At 63.5% G+C, this 16,847-nt stretch overlaps 1 protein-coding gene across 2 annotated transcripts in view; it reads left to right on the top strand.

The window, feature by feature from the left end:
* Positions 1-16,774, top strand: part of RAI1 (retinoic acid induced 1) — a 120,912-nt gene extending 104,138 nt beyond the window's left edge. For both annotated transcript variants that reach the window (XM_072730545.1, XM_072730546.1), the window contains 4 exons: positions 630-6,177; positions 10,421-10,514; positions 14,738-14,787; positions 15,254-16,774. In XM_072730545.1, coding sequence (XP_072586646.1) covers positions 646-6,177; positions 10,421-10,514; positions 14,738-14,787; positions 15,254-15,268 — 5,691 coding nt within the window. In that variant the 5' untranslated portion in view covers positions 630-645 and the 3' untranslated portion in view covers positions 15,269-16,774. The remainder of the gene's footprint in view (positions 1-629; positions 6,178-10,420; positions 10,515-14,737; positions 14,788-15,253) is intronic.
* The last annotated feature ends 73 nt before the right edge of the window (positions 16,775-16,847 follow it).

The following is a 16,847-nucleotide window of genomic DNA, read 5'->3' as shown; positions in this document are numbered from 1 at the left end:
TATGCCTGTGTGTGCTTGTGCGTGTGCCTGTGTGTGTGTGTGTTTGTGTGTGTGTGTACCTACGTGCGCTCTCCAGGGGCTTTGGTGAGTGGCTTCTCGGGGCAGGGACGAACCTTCCTCGGTCCTGGTTTGGCTGGGTCACGCTTGAACACCGCCGCACTGGGACTCCATTGCAGGACCCAGCTGGCCCCCGGGGACAGGGGAGCGGGAATCGCTCAGCTAAATGCTTCTGCTGGCAGGGAAGCGCTGGGAGTGGTGGGTGGGGTGCAGGGGAGGAGCTGGCCTGGAGCAGGGTGGGGTGGCGGCTCCCAGGGGGGGCGACCGGGCACGGGGCAGTGGGTTTGGGCGCCTCCCGCGGCCATCCTTGGCCGGGCTCAGCTGGCAGCGGGGCGATGTCGGAGCGGGAATTACAGCGCACACCTCCCTGACACAGAAGTTGTCAATATGTGCACAGCTGGTGGGGAGGCTCAGGCAAAGGGGAGACCGTTTAGAGCTGCGGGGAGAGGGGTGGGAGGCAGGCTCTCCGAGCGGAAGGGAAATGGCCCGTCTGAATCGCTCCCCCTCTCCCTCCGCCTCCCCCGCCCCCTCCCCTCCCCTCCCCCTCCCTCTCTCCCTTTCTCTTTTCACAGATAACCAGCCCGAGTCATGCAGTCTTTTCGAGAAAGGTGTGGTTTCCATGGCAAACAACAGAACTACCAGCAGACCTCACAGGAGACACCTCGCCTGGAGAATTACAGACAGCCGAGCCAGGCTGGGCTGAGCTGCGATCGGCAGCGGCTGCTGGCCAAGGACTATTATAACCCGCAGCCCTACCCCGGCTACGAGGGCGGCGGCGGCGGCACACCCGCCGGCCCTGCGCGGGGCAGCAAGGGCCTGCCCTCCCAGCAGTCCCTGCAGGGCAGGCCGGCCTTCTCTGGCTACAGCGTGCAGGACAGCAGCCCGTACCCCGGCCGCTACTCGGGCGAGGAGAGCCTGCAGGCCTGGGGGGCCCCCCAGCCACCGCCCCCCCAGCCACAGCCCCTGCCAGGGGGCGTGGGCAAATATGATGACAACTTGATGAAAAAGGCCGCAGTGCCCCCTGGCAGGCAGTACCCAGAGCAGGGCGCCCAGCTGCCCTTTCGGACTCACTCCCTGCATGTCCAGCAGCAGCTGCCACAGCCCCAGCAGCCCCTGGCGTACCCCAAACTCCAGAGGCAAAAACTGCAGAACGACATGGCCTCGCCTCTGCCCTTCCCCCAGGGTGGCCACTTCCCCCAGCATTCACAGTCTTTCCCTGCTTCCTCCACCTACTCATCCAGTGGCCAGGGGGGCCAGGGCAGTGGGCAGGGCGCCCACTCCTACAAGAGCTGCACCGCACCATCCACCCAGCCCCACGACAGGCCACTGGCCACCAACGCCAGCCTGGCCCCTGGGCAGCGGGTCCAGAACCTTCACGCCTACCAGTCTGGCCGCCTGAGCTACGATCAGCAGAAGCAGCAGCAGCAGCAGCAGCAGCAGGCCCTCCAGAGCCGGCACCATGCCCAGGAAACCCTCCATTACCAAAACCTCACCAAGTACCAACACTACGGGCAGCAGGGCCCAGGTTACTGTCAGCCGGATGCGGCCGTCAGGACTCCAGAGCAGTACTACCAGACCTTCAGCCCCAGCTCCAGCCACTCACCCGCACGCTCTGTGGGCCGCTCGCCCTCCTACAGCTCCACCCCGTCACCGCTGATGCCCAACCTGGAGAACTTTCCCTACAACCAGCAGCCGCTCAGCACTGGGGCCTTCCCCACGGGCATCACGGACCATAGCCACTTCATGCCCCTGCTCAACCCGTCCCCGACCGACGCTGCTAGCTCGGTGGACACCCAGGCTGGCAACTGCAAGCCGCTGCAGAAGGACAAGCTCCCCGAGAACCTGCTCTCGGACCTCAGCCTGCAGAGCCTCACAGCTCTGACATCCCAGGTGGAGAACATATCCAACACCGTCCAGCAGCTGCTGCTCTCCAAGGCCGCGGCGCCACAGAAAAAGAGCGTCAAGAACCTGGTGTCCAGGACCCCGGAACAGCACAAAAGCCAGCACTGCAGCCCTGAGGGCAGCGGCTACTCGGCCGAGCCGGCCGGCACGCCGCTGTCCGAACCGCTGAGCAGCACGCCGCAGTCCACGCATGCCGAGCCACCCGAGGCCGACTACCTGAGCGGCTCCGAGGACCCGCTGGAGCGCAGCTTCCTCTACTGCAACCAGGCCCGCAGCAGCCCCGCCAGGGTCAACAGTAACTCCAAGGCCAAGCCCGAGTCAGTGTCCACCTGCTCCGTGACCTCACCTGACGACATGTCCACCAAATCTGATGACTCCTTCCAGAGCCTGCACAGCACCCTGCCGCTTGACAGCTTTTCCAAGTTTGTGGCAGGTGAGCGGGACTGCCCGCGGCTGCTGCTCAGCGCCCTGGCCCAGGAGGACCTGGCCTCTGAGATCCTTGGGCTGCAGGAGGCCATTGGCGAGAAGGCTGATAAGGCCTGGGCCGAGGCACCCAGCCTGGCCAAGGACGCCAGCAAGCCTCCCTTCTCACTGGAGAACCACAGCGCCTGCCTGGACTCAGTGGCCAAGAATGCGTGGCCACGGCCAGGGGAACCAGAGGCCCTGCCTGAGTCCTTGCAGCTGGACAAGGGTGGCAGCACCAAGGACTTCAGCCCAGGGCTGTTTGAAGACCCTTCTGTGGGCTTCGCCGCCCCTGACCCCAAGAAGACAACCGGGGCCCTCTCTTTTGGCACCAAGTCCACCCTCGGGGCAGCCACGGCAGACCCCGCCGCAGCCGCTTTTGACTGCTTCCCGGACACGACCACCGCCAGCTCGGCGGACAGCGCCAACCCCTTTGCCTGGCCAGAGGAGAACCTGGGGGACGCGTGTCCCCGGTGGGGCCTGCACCCCAGTGAGCTCACCAAGGGCCTGGAGCAGGGGGGGAAGGCCACGGATGGCGTGGGCAAGGAGAGTGCCCACGAGGCTTCCGCCTGCCCAGGCTTCCAGGAGGAGGAGCCCCCAGGGGAGAAGGCCACTGTGCCTCGGGACTCGGAGCAGGAGGAGGCGGGCGGGGTGAAGGAGGAGGTGGGTGGGCTGCTGCAGTGCCCCGAGGTGGCCAAGGCAGACCGGTGGCTGGACGACAGCCGCCACTGCTGCTCTGCCACCGATTTTGGGGACCTGCCCCTACTGCCTCCCCCCGGTCGGAAAGAGGACCTGGAGGCGGAGGAGGAGTACTCCTCCCTGTGTGAGCTCCTGGGCAGCCCTGAGCAGAGGCCTGGCCTGCAGGACCCGCTGTCACCCAAGGCCCCACTCATGTGCACCAAGGAGGAAGCAGAGGAGGTGCTGGACAGCAAGACCGGCTGGGGCCCCCCGTGCCACCTCTCTGGGGACTCTGTCATCTTGCTGGGCCCAACTGTGGGCACCGAGTCAAAGGTCCAGAGCTGGTTTGAGTCCTCCCTGTCCCACATGAAGCCGGGCGAAGAAGGCCCTGACAGTGTGCTAGCTCCGGGGGACTCAGCCACCCTGGCCCCGGATGCCTCCCTGGCCCAGAAGCCAAACAAGCCCGCTGTGCCCGAGGCGCCCATTGCTAAGAAAGAGCCCGTGCCACGCGGCAAAAGCTTACGGAGCCGGCGGGTACATCGGGGTCTGCCCGAGGCCGAGGACTCCCCATGCAGGGCTCCAGTGCTGCCCAAAGACCTCTTGCTCCCTGAATCCTGCACAGGGCCCCCGCAGGGGCAGATGGAGGGAGCAGGAGCCCCAGGACGGGGGGCCTCGGAAGGGCTCCCCAGGATGTGCACGCGCTCCTTCACCGCCCTGAGCGAGCCCCGCACACCCGGGCCCCCAGGCCTGACCACCACACCTGCCCCCCCGGACAAACTGGGAGGCAAGCAGCGAGCTGCCTTCAAGTCCGGCAAGCGGGTGGGCAAGCCGTCACCCAAGGCGGCGTCCAGCCCCAGTAACCCGGCCGCCCTGCCGGTGGCCTCGGATAGCAGCCCCATGGGCTCCAAGACCAAGGAGACAGACTCTCCCGGCACCCCGGGCAAGGACCAGCGCTCTATGATCCTGCGGTCCCGCACCAAAACCCAGGAGGTGTTCCACTCCAAGAGGCGGCGGCCCTCAGAGAGCCGGCTCCCCAACTGCCGAGCCACCAAGAAGCTCCTGGCCAACAACCACCTGCCAGCCACGTTCAAGGTCTCGGGCAGCCCCCAGAAGGAGGGCAGGGCCGGCCAGCGGGCAAGGGTCCCCAAGCCAGGCGTGGGCAGCAAGCTCTCCGATCGGCCCCTCCATGCGCTCAAAAGGAAGTCGTCCTTCCTGGCGCCTGTCCCCACCAAGAAGCGGAACCTGGTCTTACGGAGCGGCAGTGGGGGGGACGTGAAGGAAGAGGGGGCCGAGGACCCCTCCAGCCTCTTCAAGAGGATGTCTTCTCCCAAGAAGGCTAAGCCCCCCAAGGGCAACAGTGAGCCCGCCGTGAAGCCCCCACCCCCAGAGGCCCCCGACGCCTGCCTGAAGCTGGCCTCAAGGGCGGCCTTCCAGGGGGCGATGAAGACCAAGGTGCTTCCGCCCCGGAAGGGCCGTGGCCTGAAGCTGGAGGCCATAGTGCAGAAGATCACCTCGCCCAGCCTGAAGAAGTTTGCATGCAAAGCGCCTGGGGCCCCTCCCGGTAACCCTGTGAGCCCAGCTCTCCCTGAGAAGGACCGTGGGCTCAAGAGTGCCGGGGGCAGCCCAGTTGGGGCAGGAGAAGGTCTCTTAAATGTGGGCGCTGGGCAGAAGCTCCCAGCAGCCCCTGGGGCCGACCCGTTATGCAGAAATCCGACCAACAGATCCTTAAAAGGCAAACTCCTAAACAGTAAGAAACTGTCCTCGACTGACTGTTTCAAAACTGAGGCCTTCACGTCCCCGGAGGCCCTGTTGCCCGGGGGGACTGCCCTGGCGCCTAAGAAGAGAAGCCGGAAAGGCAGGGCTGGAGCCCTTGGACTCCCCAAAGGTCCCCTGGAGAAGCGGCCCCATCTAGGCCCGTCTCTGCTCCTGACCCCCCGAGACAGGGCCAACGGCGCTCAGGGGGGTGGGGAGGACAGCTCTGGTGGAGGAGGCAAGAAGCCAAAGACGGAGGAGCTGGGCCTGGCCTCCCAGTCCCCTGAGGGCCGGCCCTGTCAGCCCCAGACAAGGGCACAGAAGCAGCCAGGCCATGCCAACTACAGCAGCTATTCCAAGCGAAAGCGACTCACCCGGGGCCGGGCCAAGAACACCACCTCCTCACCCTGTAAGGGCCGTGCCAAGCGGCGGCGGCAGCAGCAGGTGCTGCCCCTGGATCCCGCAGAGCCTGAAATCCGCCTCAAGTACATTTCCTCCTGCAAGCGGCTTCGAGCAGACAGCCGCACCCCAGCCTTCTCACCCTTTGTGCGGGTGGAGAAGCGAGACGCGTTCACCACCATATGCACTGTTGTCAATTCCCCAGGGGAGGAGCCCAAGCCCCACAGGAAGCCTTCCTCCTCTGCCTCCTCTTCCTCATCCTCATGTTCGTTCTCCTTGGATGCGACCGGGGCCTCCTTGGCCACGCTCCCTGGAGGCTCCGTCCTGCAGCCACGGCCCTCCCTGCCCCTCTCTTCCACCATGCATCTGGGGCCCGTGGTCTCCAAGGCCTTGAGTACCTCTTGCCTTGTTTGCTGCCTCTGCCAAAACCCGGCCAACTTCAAGGACCTCGGGGACCTCTGTGGGCCCTACTACCCCGAACACTGCCTCCCCAAAAAGAAGCCAAAACTCAAGGAGAAGGTGCGGCCGGAGAGCACCTGCGAGGAGGCCTCGCCGCCCCTCGAGAGAACACTCAAAGACCTCGAGTGTGTGGCCGCCACCGGCGCCACCGCCGCTGGCAAACCCCCGAGGCCCGAGGGCCCGGCCGACCCAGCCAAGCAGGGCTCGCTGCGCACCAGCGCCCGGGGCCTGTCACGGCGGCTGCAGAGCTGCTACTGCTGTGACGCTCGGGGGGACGGTGGCGAGGAGGCAGCCCCGGCAGACAAGAGCCGCAAGCACGAATGCAGCAAGGAGCCACCGGCTGAGCCCGGCGGGGACACCCAGGAGCACTGGGTGCACGAGGCCTGCGCCGTGTGGACGGGCGGGGTCTACCTGGTAGCTGGGAAGCTCTTTGGGCTGCAGGAGGCCATGAAGGTGGCTGTGGACATGGTAAGAGTCCAGCCCAGCTGGGGTGGGGAGCTCGGGGTCCACATGACGGGCAGGCGGGCAGGCAGGCAGGCAGGTAGATCACTGGGAAGCCCCCTCATCTTTCCAGAGCCATGGTCTGGGCCAGACACACCTACGATCACAAATTCCTGTCTGGGGAGTTTTGGGGTGGAGTTGAGGCTGAGGCAGGACACGCCTGCCTGGGCCCGACTTCCCTCTTCAGCCCCTTGGCCTGCCCGGCCTGGCACCCAGCACACACACACCCTGCACCTTCCGGCTCCAGTGCCCCCCACCCACCTGACTCTGCCCTGTGCCACCAGCTGACATGCCAAGGCCCCAAAGAACGGGCAGCCTCCCAAAATCGAACATCAGGAGGGCCTAAAAAGGTAGGGCACCCCATTTCTTTTTTTTTTTTTTTTTTTAAGATTTTATTCATTCATTCATGAGGGACACAGAGAGAGAGAAAGAGAGAGAGGCAGAGACACAGGCAGAGGGAGAAGCAGGCTCCATACTGGGAGCCTGACGTGGGACTCGATCCTGGGTCTCCAGGAACTCACCCTGGGCTGAAGGCGGCGCTAAACCGCTGAGCCACCCAGGCTGCCCGGACACTCCATTTCCAGTGCTCACCTGTCTGCTTGGTCACTGAGGTGGAGCTTGGGCTTAGAGAGAGAGCCTCACAGCACGTGGTCAGATTGTGGCCCCTTGGGCCGGGTGGTCTGGGGACCTCTCATCAACAGTCACAGAATGCTTAGGAAGGCCCTCCAGTCATGGAGGTCCATGAGCAAGACCTCAGGCAGCCTCTGGCTCAGATCCCCGCACTGACCATCACCCACCGTGCGCCTCTGGGCGCGGGCTCACCACTCTGAACCTGCACATCCTCATCTCTGGTGGGCACGGTGCCTCCCGGTGCACAGGGGCTGTCGGGGCCCAGTGAGGTCCTGCCCTTGGGAAGATGGCCTGCCTGAGCGCTCAGCAACGGTCCCCTGCTAGAACCCATAACAGCGGCCAAGCTGCGGCACGCTAGCCGTTCCAGGTGCTGGGGCACTACCTTGCTCCTTACGCTCCCTTAGGGGTGCAGATGGCCGGAGGGCGCAGGCAGCTGGGACCGGATGGGGGCTCAGCATCCTCTCCCTGGGCCTGTGCTCTTGCCCACCCCCCCCCACCACACACACTGACGGCCACTCCTGTGATGTGACGTCCACTCTTGTGATGTGACGGCCACTCCTGTGATGTGACGTTCCCTGGCTCTGCAGCGCCTCCTCTGCCATCTCATCGCTGGGGGCCCCTGCCCCCACCCACTCCGCCCATCCCACCTCAAGCATCCCCCTCCCCTTGGGACCAGCTCCTGTACCTGAGGGCCTCGGCCTCCCCTGGTTTCCTGCACCGACCTTCCACTGACTTCTCCCTGCCCAGATGTCCTGCCCAGTGGCCCCTAGCCTGACAGAGGAAACCCCAGTTCCAACAGGACACCTGCTACTTTCATGCTTCTCCTCCCCCCACCCCCGTTTCTCTCTCTCTCTCTGTCTCTGTCTCTCTCTCTCTCTCCCTCTCTGTCACTGGCTCTTGGCTCCTTCCCAGCCATCCTGAAATAGGCTCAAGTCTCCTCCATCATTAAAAAGTGATACCCTCAGATCACCAGTTCCCTCCTCCGACAGGCACCCCACCAGGCCCCATATCCAGGACCTTCCCTGCCTCCAGGGCTCTGGGCCAGGCTGGGTTGCTTCTCTATGCTTCTCTGAGCCGGGGCTCGATCCAGTCTTTTCCAAGTCACCTGTACCCATTGTGATGGGCTAATAAGCTGCTCACCTGCCCCAGCCTGTTCTGGGTGCTCTGGTCTCACCTCAGGGACCTGCGCTCACATTCTGCTGGACTGATGAGAGAGCCGAGGGTCAGAGTGGCACTGTGCTTTCCAGGTGTCACATAGCCGTTGCGTGCTGGAGCTGGAACTCCGCCCAGGTGGCCCACCTCTGCCTGCTGCGTCCTATGTCAGAAGTGGCCTAGTGGCCTCCCGCCCCTGGGGGCATCCCCCCCGGGAAGGTCGGTGGGGGGGGGGGGGTAGAGGGAAGACACACCCCAGCAGGCCTCTCCGCTCACCCCCTGCATCTTCCTACCTCGCCCGAGGCAGCTCAAATGAAATCTAACAGGCTGCCCTCCAGAGATGGTCCTGGGCTAGGGCTGGGGCCAGGGTGTGAGCCTCAGAGGGGCACATTAAAGCAGCGTCTCCCCACCCAGAGGAGCAGACCATGGCCCCAGAACACCCTGGAGAGGTGGGCTGGTTCTGGGATTCCTGAGGGTCACGACTCTGTGCCCTCCCCGCCTGCAGCCTCGGCCTCCTCACGGCTGCTCCCTGCCTTGACAGCTCAGTGGAGACACGCTCCCTTGGAGACAGACCCGGGTTCAAATCTCAGCTCTGCTGAGGGTGTGTTCTGTGATTCCAGCAAGTCACTGCACTCTGGGGGCCTTGGATGGCCACACCCCATCAGAAAAGCCGCAGGGCCACCTCCCCAGTGCACAGGAGGGGCCCAGTCCTGGCATGCTTGTTAGTACCTTGGCCTCACTTTTGCTCTCTGCGGGGACTGCGGGGACAGCCCTCTTTCTTCTCTATCCACTCCTGAGAACCCCCACAAACCTGCTGCCCCTCACCCAGAACTACTGTGCACCCCATCTCCTCTCCGGGTGAGGCCTGCCCATGGATGCCAGCGATGCAGGCATATACCTCTCACTGGGTGTTATTAGGAAGTAGGTAGCAACACCCCTCCACCAGCCTGGGATCTACGGCAGGTCCACAAGCCCTGAGGGGGAGCAGGAGCTCAGAGCCCGGGTGCTGGGGTCGGAAGGGTGCAAGACCTCTGTCTCTGTACCTTGATTTCTTCGTGTCTGGAATGCCGCTCATGGGTTGTGGGGGAGCCTCAGTGCAAGTGGGGTGGCATAAAGCTGCTCCTCTGGTTGTTCCCCAACAAACCACCTGAGGGCTTGGCCCTGGTCTGGGCCCCCACTCCTGCTTTATTGCCCCTTTGTGGGCCAGAAATTGAGGGAATAGTTGCCCCAGGAGGTCTCAGCCTTGACCAGAAGGAAGCGGCCCATCTAAAGGCATTGTATGAAAATCTGATGTTCCAGAATATACCAACTCCCCCAGCGATGGAGCCAACCCCCTCCTGGAGCAGTACGAGGTGGTGGTTGCCAGCTCAAATCCCAGCTCAGCCACTTACGTGAGCTGTGTGCCCTCAGGCAGGTTGCTCAGCCTCTCTGAGCTCTCATTGGTAACCTGGGTGGAATTATGATAGTATCAACATCATCTGGTTATGAGGAGGCTGCTTCCAGGCACACGGGGCACATCCTGAACTACCTGTCCCAGTGGCTTAGCTCCGGGGCCTGGGCCTGCCACTGCCCTGCTCCCCACTGTATCTACTCCCAGGCCCGTACGGCGAGGCTGCAGTTCTGGAGTCTGTGTGATTTGGGGCCCTGCCTGTCCCTCTCCAGGCCACAGATTTTGTCTCGCTCTTCAGGGGCCCACCTTGGCCTTGCCCAGCTGTCCCGGCTGCGTCCCTCTTCAGACAGCTGGGCCGGGCCTGGGGCACGTCAGCTCGGCCTGTCGGGAGACTGTGTCCTCTCCTCCACGGGCCTGGGGAGGGGGTGGCCTCTCGGCAGGTGGGACAGCTCCATTCTGGGCTCAGTGCTCATGTGGTGCCAGAAAGGGTAGAAGATGATGATGATTGCGTTCAGGCTCGCCTGGAGTGGAAGCCTCAGTTTCACCGTCTAGAGTGCGGTTCCTGACTCCTACCGCCTCGAGGGCTGCGGGGTGGAGCCGGTGGGAGGGACACGCCGGTGACCTGCACACAGAACCCCCCTCAGCGCCTGCTGTAGCCACAGCCAGCTTCGCCTCATCTGCTGGGCACGTGGCGTCTCCCCCTTGCTCTTCGCGACTGTCTGCCGGGGGAGGCGGGTCCCCCTGCACAGGTGGGATGGAGAGTTTGACTGACCAGCTGAGGTCACGCAACGCAGAATGGCGGAGCTCATTTGAACCCATGAGGTTAGACATTTATTGGCGAGGTTTGACATTCCCCGCACCAACAGGGTCCCCTCATCCAAGGTGCTAGCCTGGGGCTGCCACAGAATCAGCCCCCGGGGCACTTGTGCCCGGTATGGATCCCCAGGGAACCTCTAGGGAAAGGAGGTGGGGGTCCATGAGGGGCCTGCCAGTCTCCTCAGCCACAGACTCACCCCATCTTCCCTCTCTCCTCCCCAGACCTGTTCCAGCTGCCAAGAAGCCGGGGCCACCATCGGGTGCTGCCACAAAGGATGCACCCACACCTACCATTACCCGTGTGCCAGCGATGCGGGTAAGAGTCGGCCCCCGGGGCCAGGAAGGCCCTAGAGGGGACCCTGGGCACTGCCCCCTGAACTCTCCCCATCTGACCCCCTTGGCTTCCCTCTTCTCCTGCCCCAATTCTTTGGGACCTCTCTCGACTGCGACCTATACTGCAGGAGATTCATTAGTCTCAAGCCACCCGCTCTAGGAACACCCAAAGGCACCCAGTGCAGGCTGGAGGGTAGCCTAAGAGCCAGGAGCTTAGGAGGGCTTAGGAGTGCCAGGGGCTGGGGAGGCTCTCAGGCCTCAGAGAGGAAGGGGTACTGGGGCTGGGCCTTTGAAGACTGAATAGTTCACTGGGTAAAAATAGACTTCAACAAAAACCAAATGAAGTAGGAGGAGAGGAGGTTCAGTCCGGTTGGCTACAGGCAATATTAGTTGCAGGGGTAGACCCAGCCATGGGGTCTGGAGGCCGGACCAGGCCTCCCCACACCCTCTCCCCCTAGTCCTCTCCTCCCACTCACTCTCACCTGTAGCACAGCCTTCACCAAGCACCTGCTATCACCAGGCGCACGGAATGGCAGATCGCACGGGCCGGAGAGATCCGGGAGCCCCAAGCCTCATTGGCCACACAGGAAAACCCAAGCTCACAGTCCTGACTTCATTCAAAAAACAGACTACATCTGCTGAATCGTGATCCTGACGAGGGCCTGTCTTGGGTGGCGTGCAAGGCCACTCTGGCCCGGATTCAAGGCCCGGGCCGTCCTTACCATGGGTTTGGGCGGGTTCATGATGCCTGTGCACTCGGCTCCCCAGCTCGTTCATCTCTTCTTGCTGGGGCTCTTGGGAGCAGGGAGCAGTACAGCCAACACCGCCCAGGCTGTGCAGCCCCAGTCTTGTTGGGGCCAGCCCCCGCCCCAACTCTGGCTGCCTCCCCCTGCCCCCCTGCCCCCACCTCATGGATGGCAGAGCAGAGGCCGCTTCCAGCAGGCCCTCCCACGGCCTGGGGACCCCTCCTCTGCACCTGAGTGCCTGCTGGCTGTGCCCCGGGCCAAAGGAACCCCTCCCTGTGCCACCCCACCTGCCCGCTTGGTCCGGGGCCAGCAGTGGCCCCAACTAAGCCACCCACAGGAGCACATCAGGACCAAGCGGTGACAGTTCTTTGGCTGGGGTGAGCTGCTAGCTCCGAGCGGTGAGGGGCTGGCTAGAGCAGGATGTGGGGCTCCTCATTGGCTGCCCTGCCGCTCTAAGCAGCATTGGACCAGATGGACCAGATCTTAATGTGGACTCGGCCACCTCCCCAGACACGTGCCCTTACCCCAGTGACAGCTCCCATGAGTCGCATCCCTCCCTCTGCCATGATTAATGTAGCCCCCAGTCCGTGCCAGGCCCCTGCACGATCCCTGTTGCCTCTTTACAGACAGGCCGCATTACCCATGGCCGCACCGAGTAGCACGGACAGACCGAGCCATGCCCTCTCTCTTAGCCCAATACTATCCAGCCCCTTGGGGTCTCACATGTGATTGGGAAGGACAGGAAACTCATGATCCTTGCCCACAGTTCTGGAGACCAGACAGGGTGGAGTGTGCATGTGCCATGGGAGAGACACATCCTGTCTGAGCTGGGAGGGAATCTAGGAGGGCTTCTTGGAGGAGGAGGTGACATTGGTGCCAGGCCCGGCCAGGTCAGAGGAGGTGCACAGCAGCTGGTTAGTGGTGGAACGTACATACCAGGCTGTTTGAAATGACATCTTCGAAGGATCCCCCCATATCATAGGGATGTCCATAGAGCCCCAGGGGTTGGTTCAGGAGGGGGGCCTGGAAGCTGGCCACGTGAGACACTGACTCGATCACAGCTGATGGCATACAGCAGCCACCCCGGTGGGGAAGAGGCTCGCTGCTATGGAGACTTCAGGGGCACTGAATGCTCTGGCCTGAGGCTGGGGGAGACAGAGGGAGGTGTGGGGCCAGACGCCCGACCTCTGCATGCTGGGGGGCGGCTATGAGGCAGGACCGGGCTGTGCTGAGGCTATATGAGCTCCTGGGCTCCCGCCCCACTGGCCAGCCCCTCCAGCTCCCTGTGGGCACTCATGCCCCGTGGGCTAGGCTGCACACCACACAACTCAGCGCCCTGCCCCGATGCCCTGGAGACTCCACTCTGCCCCGGAGGAGCTCCTGAGCTGCTTTGCAAAGGCGGGCGATTCAGGGCGGGGGCACCAGCCAGACAAGCTGGGAGAAAGTGAGCCAGGCAGCCGGAAGGCGAGGTGACCGGGCGCTCCAGGGTCGCAGGGAGGGCTGGCCAGGGTGCCCGTGGCCGAGCAGGAGGGGCGGGAGAGCAGAGGATCTGAGGGCCTGGGCTGGGCAAGCCATCCAGCGTCTGGCAGGCGGGAGCCCCAGGCCTTCATCAGCCCCGTGCACCTACCCAAGCCCCGGATCTGCCAAGCAGAGCTCTGTGGGGCTCTCCAGGTGTCAGGCTCTCAGACCTCAGGGCACCAGGGCTGCCCCCCTCTACCGTCCCCTGCCCACCCCCCGCAAACCCAGTCCATTCAACCCCATTGAGGAGCACCTCTCTGGGGCTCAGTGACTCAGAACCGTGGGCAGAAGCCTGCATGCCACAGGGCCTGTCTCAGCCTTTCCACACTCGGGGACTGGGGCCACTTGGGCAGTGGGGGCCCCAGGCTCCCCAGGTGCAGACGCCAGGACAGGCACCAGGAATGGATGACCTGGCCCTTCCCTCCGGCTCCCCTCAGCATGTCCAGGGTGGGTGTTGGGGGTTGCCCAGCAGGCCGGCTTTGGAAGCCGTGACCTCCTGCCCTCCCCTTGCGGATACCCCAGCCCTTGAGGTAGGGCCTGCAGTGGGGTGGGGGGCGGGGACACCACGTGTGCAGCAGGCCGGGTTATATAGCTCAGTGCTCTGCGGAGGCTGTGAGTTCACAACCGCTTTGGGCTTGCCCAAACACAGGGAAGCTGAAAAACTCATGATCTACCTCCAGCTGCTCGCCCTAAAATGCAGAAACTCACAGGCAGTTTCCAGTCTGAGGTTCCCCAGCTTCTGGCAGGGGTTGGTTGGAAAAAAGGGGACACAGCCGCAGGCCTGGAGCCTTCCCAGCCCTGCCCTCGGCCTGTGAATCTGCCCTTGCCTCCCCGCCCTGCTCACCAGCCACCAGGCTGTCCTGATGCCCGGCACAGAGCCACAGCCTGAGCAGGAGGAATGTGCTGGAAGGGGAGGACCTGCTTGGCCAGCTCAGGCCTCTGGCTATTTATGGGTTTGGGGTTTGTTCAGAACAATGGCCAGCCAGCAGGGCATGGGAGGGAGGGGGGTGAGCCCAGAAGGCGACTGGCAGACGGGGCCTCCTGGGGCAGAAGCCAGGGCCTCTCGAGGTGGCAGCAAGCAGTGGAGTGGGGACTTGCTGGGATAACAGCACACCCCTGGGCCAAAGTGGGCAGCAGGAACTGGCCATGCTCAGCCATTCTCTGTTCCCCTGGGCTGACCAGGGCCAGCTGGGATTCACTCAGACCCAAGTCCCCAGTCTTCCCCCTGCCCCCAGACTCAGGTCTGCCTCCCCTTCTCGCCCCCTCCCTGCCGGGGACAAACCCACGACCTGAGTGCACACCCTGAGTCACACACGTGCAGGTGGCTTATATACGTTGCCCTCCTCAGTCCCCATGCTAGAGACACAGGTGGCATCGGGCTCATTTTACAGATGTGGAGACCAAGCTCAAAGAAGTAGCTGACACTTGAATCCAGACCGGTGACTGCTCCGCCCCGTCCATCAACCCACTGGGTATCAAGGCCTTCTAGGCGCTGGGCATGCATCTGGGGCAAAAGGCAGAGCTGGCACAAAGGCACGAAGCTTGCCTTCCCGTGGGCCAGAGACCATGAGCAAGTAACCAGGATAGAGACTTCTAGGAGGAAGTGACAAATGCAGCCAAGCGAGGATGGTGGGGTAGGGGCGGGAGAGAGATGGGTGTGGGGGGGTCTGCTGTAGCCAGGGAGTCAGGGCTGTCCTCCCGAGTGACCTTCCAGTGAGAGGACAGCAAGCACCCACGGGCCGGTGGGGCAGGAGGCAGGTGGAGGCCAGTTCAGCCATGATGGGAGTTTAGACCTTGGAGAAGTTCAAGCACGGTCTGCTTTACTTTTTGCAAAGAAGCTCTATAGCCCAGGGTCTCATGGGCACTGGGTCCCCTCCCCGCCTGGCCCCCTGACCAAACACCAGCAGCCGCCCTAACCACCCAAACTTCTTTTTGGTGGCAGGTTGCATATTCATGGAAGAGAACTTTTCTTTGAAGTGTCCCAAACATAAGGTAGGTGACCTCAAGCCTTCCCTGGAGGGGGTCCTGGCTGGAGGGGAGCCCCTCCCCTCTCCCCACCCTGCCCTGCGGACCCGCAGCAGGACCCAGCCCCCACCTGTCCGCCCCCAAAACCTTATTATTCACGGTTTATCTGCAGCCTTTGGGGCAGGTTGGCACACGCTGATCATAAAGACCGCCTTATAACGAAACAGGTCCTGAAGGAGGGAGCCACCCCGGGTGAGGGACAGGAGGGGCAGGCAGGGGCACGGGACGATGGGCACGAAGGCGACGGAGGCAGGGTGGGGTAGAGAAACGTTGGGCCTGACCAGAGGCCTGGGGCCTCCCAGGGAGACTCGCGCCCGGGGCCGGGCCTCGTGCGGGGGCGGAGCCACGCCGGGGGCGGGGCTGGGAGGAATTAGCCCCGAGCACGTGTCCGCAGCCCAGGATAACCCGCGCTCGGGCGTCTCTTCTCCCGCAGAGGCTGCCGTTGTAATCGACCCCAACGGCCGGAGAAGCCGCCGAAGCCCGCCTGCCCGCCCGCCCGCCGCCGCCGAGGAGAGGAGCCGCCTGCGCAGCCCCCGGGCCTTTGAGCTGCTCCCAGAGCGGGTCCAGAGCCGATCCTTGATCCGGATTCCGGATCTTGGATCTGGCCGCCTAGGGCTGAAACTTGCGGTCCCGGGTTGGGAAGAAAACACGTTCCGGAGCCCCCTGCTCCCGGAACAGGACGACACAGAGCGTTCCCGCCCACACCCTGGGCCAGGCTTGGAGAGGGGGAGCCCGCGGAGCGGCCAGACTCCTTGGGGCACCCAGGCTCCAGCGGGGATTGGAGACGCCTTTAGCCTGGGGACACGCTTCTCCCCTGGCGGTTCCAAGACGACGTGGCACACATTCCACGTGGGTGCTGCCGCCGCCGCAGCCGGCGTGGCCTGCAGCTGGGCGCCCTGGGGGTGGGGGTGGGGGTGGGGGTCCGAAGGGCCCCGGAAGTGGCGGAGGGCGGCTCCAGGCTCCGAGGCGAGGGGTGGGGGTGGGGAAGGAGCCCCAGCCTTTCTGGAGAGGACTGGGCCGGCCGCGTAGGGTAGGAGGCCGGGGGTTTGGGAAGGAACCTTTCCAATCGCGTGCCAGCGCCCTTTCCCACCCGCCCAGCCTCGGCCACCACTTCGCGCGGGTTGGGCAGAGCCGGGGAAGTCCCGGACCCATGCTCAGGGGGTGCGGGCTCCCCGGGGGTGGGCGGGGCTGGGGCACCCCCTTGGCTTGTGTCGTCCCCTTTCCAGTCCTCCGCCCCCCCCCCCCCGAGCGCCCCGCCCCCCCCCCCCCCGGAACACGAAGGAAAGGAGTGGCGAGCAGAGCGCGCCTCCGGTGGACGCGTGACCATCCCTCTGCAGGACCACCCGTCTCCGGGGACCGCAGCGCCCACTCGGCACGGGAGCAGAGACAGCGCTAGATTCGTGTACAAACCTGTGTACCCCTCTATATATATGTTACATAGAATGTATATATGTTGGGAACATGCTCGCTTCTCCCGTGTGTCGCCGCCGCCACGCGTCGTGCGTCCCTCAGCACGGGGCCCTTGCCGGGAAGGGGGCCGCGGCGATGCCCGCCTTCCCCCTGCAGCCACCGCGGGCCCAAGCCAGCCCCCGCCAGTCCGTCCGCCTGTCCGTCGTGTCCTCAGCTCTGTCCACGCTTCGATAGGCCTGACGCAGCCCCCAGACCGGGGGCCGCCCTAGCAACTTCCTGTACATATGACTGTAAAATGGTAAACGTGTGTATTATATCTGGCCTCGTTATATAGTGTATATATATGTATACATATACATATATATAATATATATGAAGACTGTAAATGTTAAGACGACTAGTGTTCTTATTAGTATATTGCTTCACACTGAAGATTGTGTGTATCGAGCTGTTTCTAAAAGATGTTTATTTTCCTTAAGAGTAAAAAACAGTCATTGCATTCAGAAAAAAAAAAGTCAATAAAGATACAACGATTGTTTTGGAAGTTTGCAGCCCATGGATTCTAACCAGATTCCCCTGGGAGAAGGGGCCAAGCCTTAGGTGGGGGGGTGGGGGCT

Source organism: Vulpes vulpes, chromosome 12, assembly GCF_048418805.1.
Source record: "Vulpes vulpes isolate BD-2025 chromosome 12, VulVul3, whole genome shotgun sequence".
Lineage (NCBI taxonomy): Eukaryota > Metazoa > Chordata > Mammalia > Carnivora > Canidae > Vulpes > Vulpes vulpes.
Note: the sequence above shows the minus strand (reverse complement) of the source record. Positions and strands in the feature narration are given on the sequence as shown.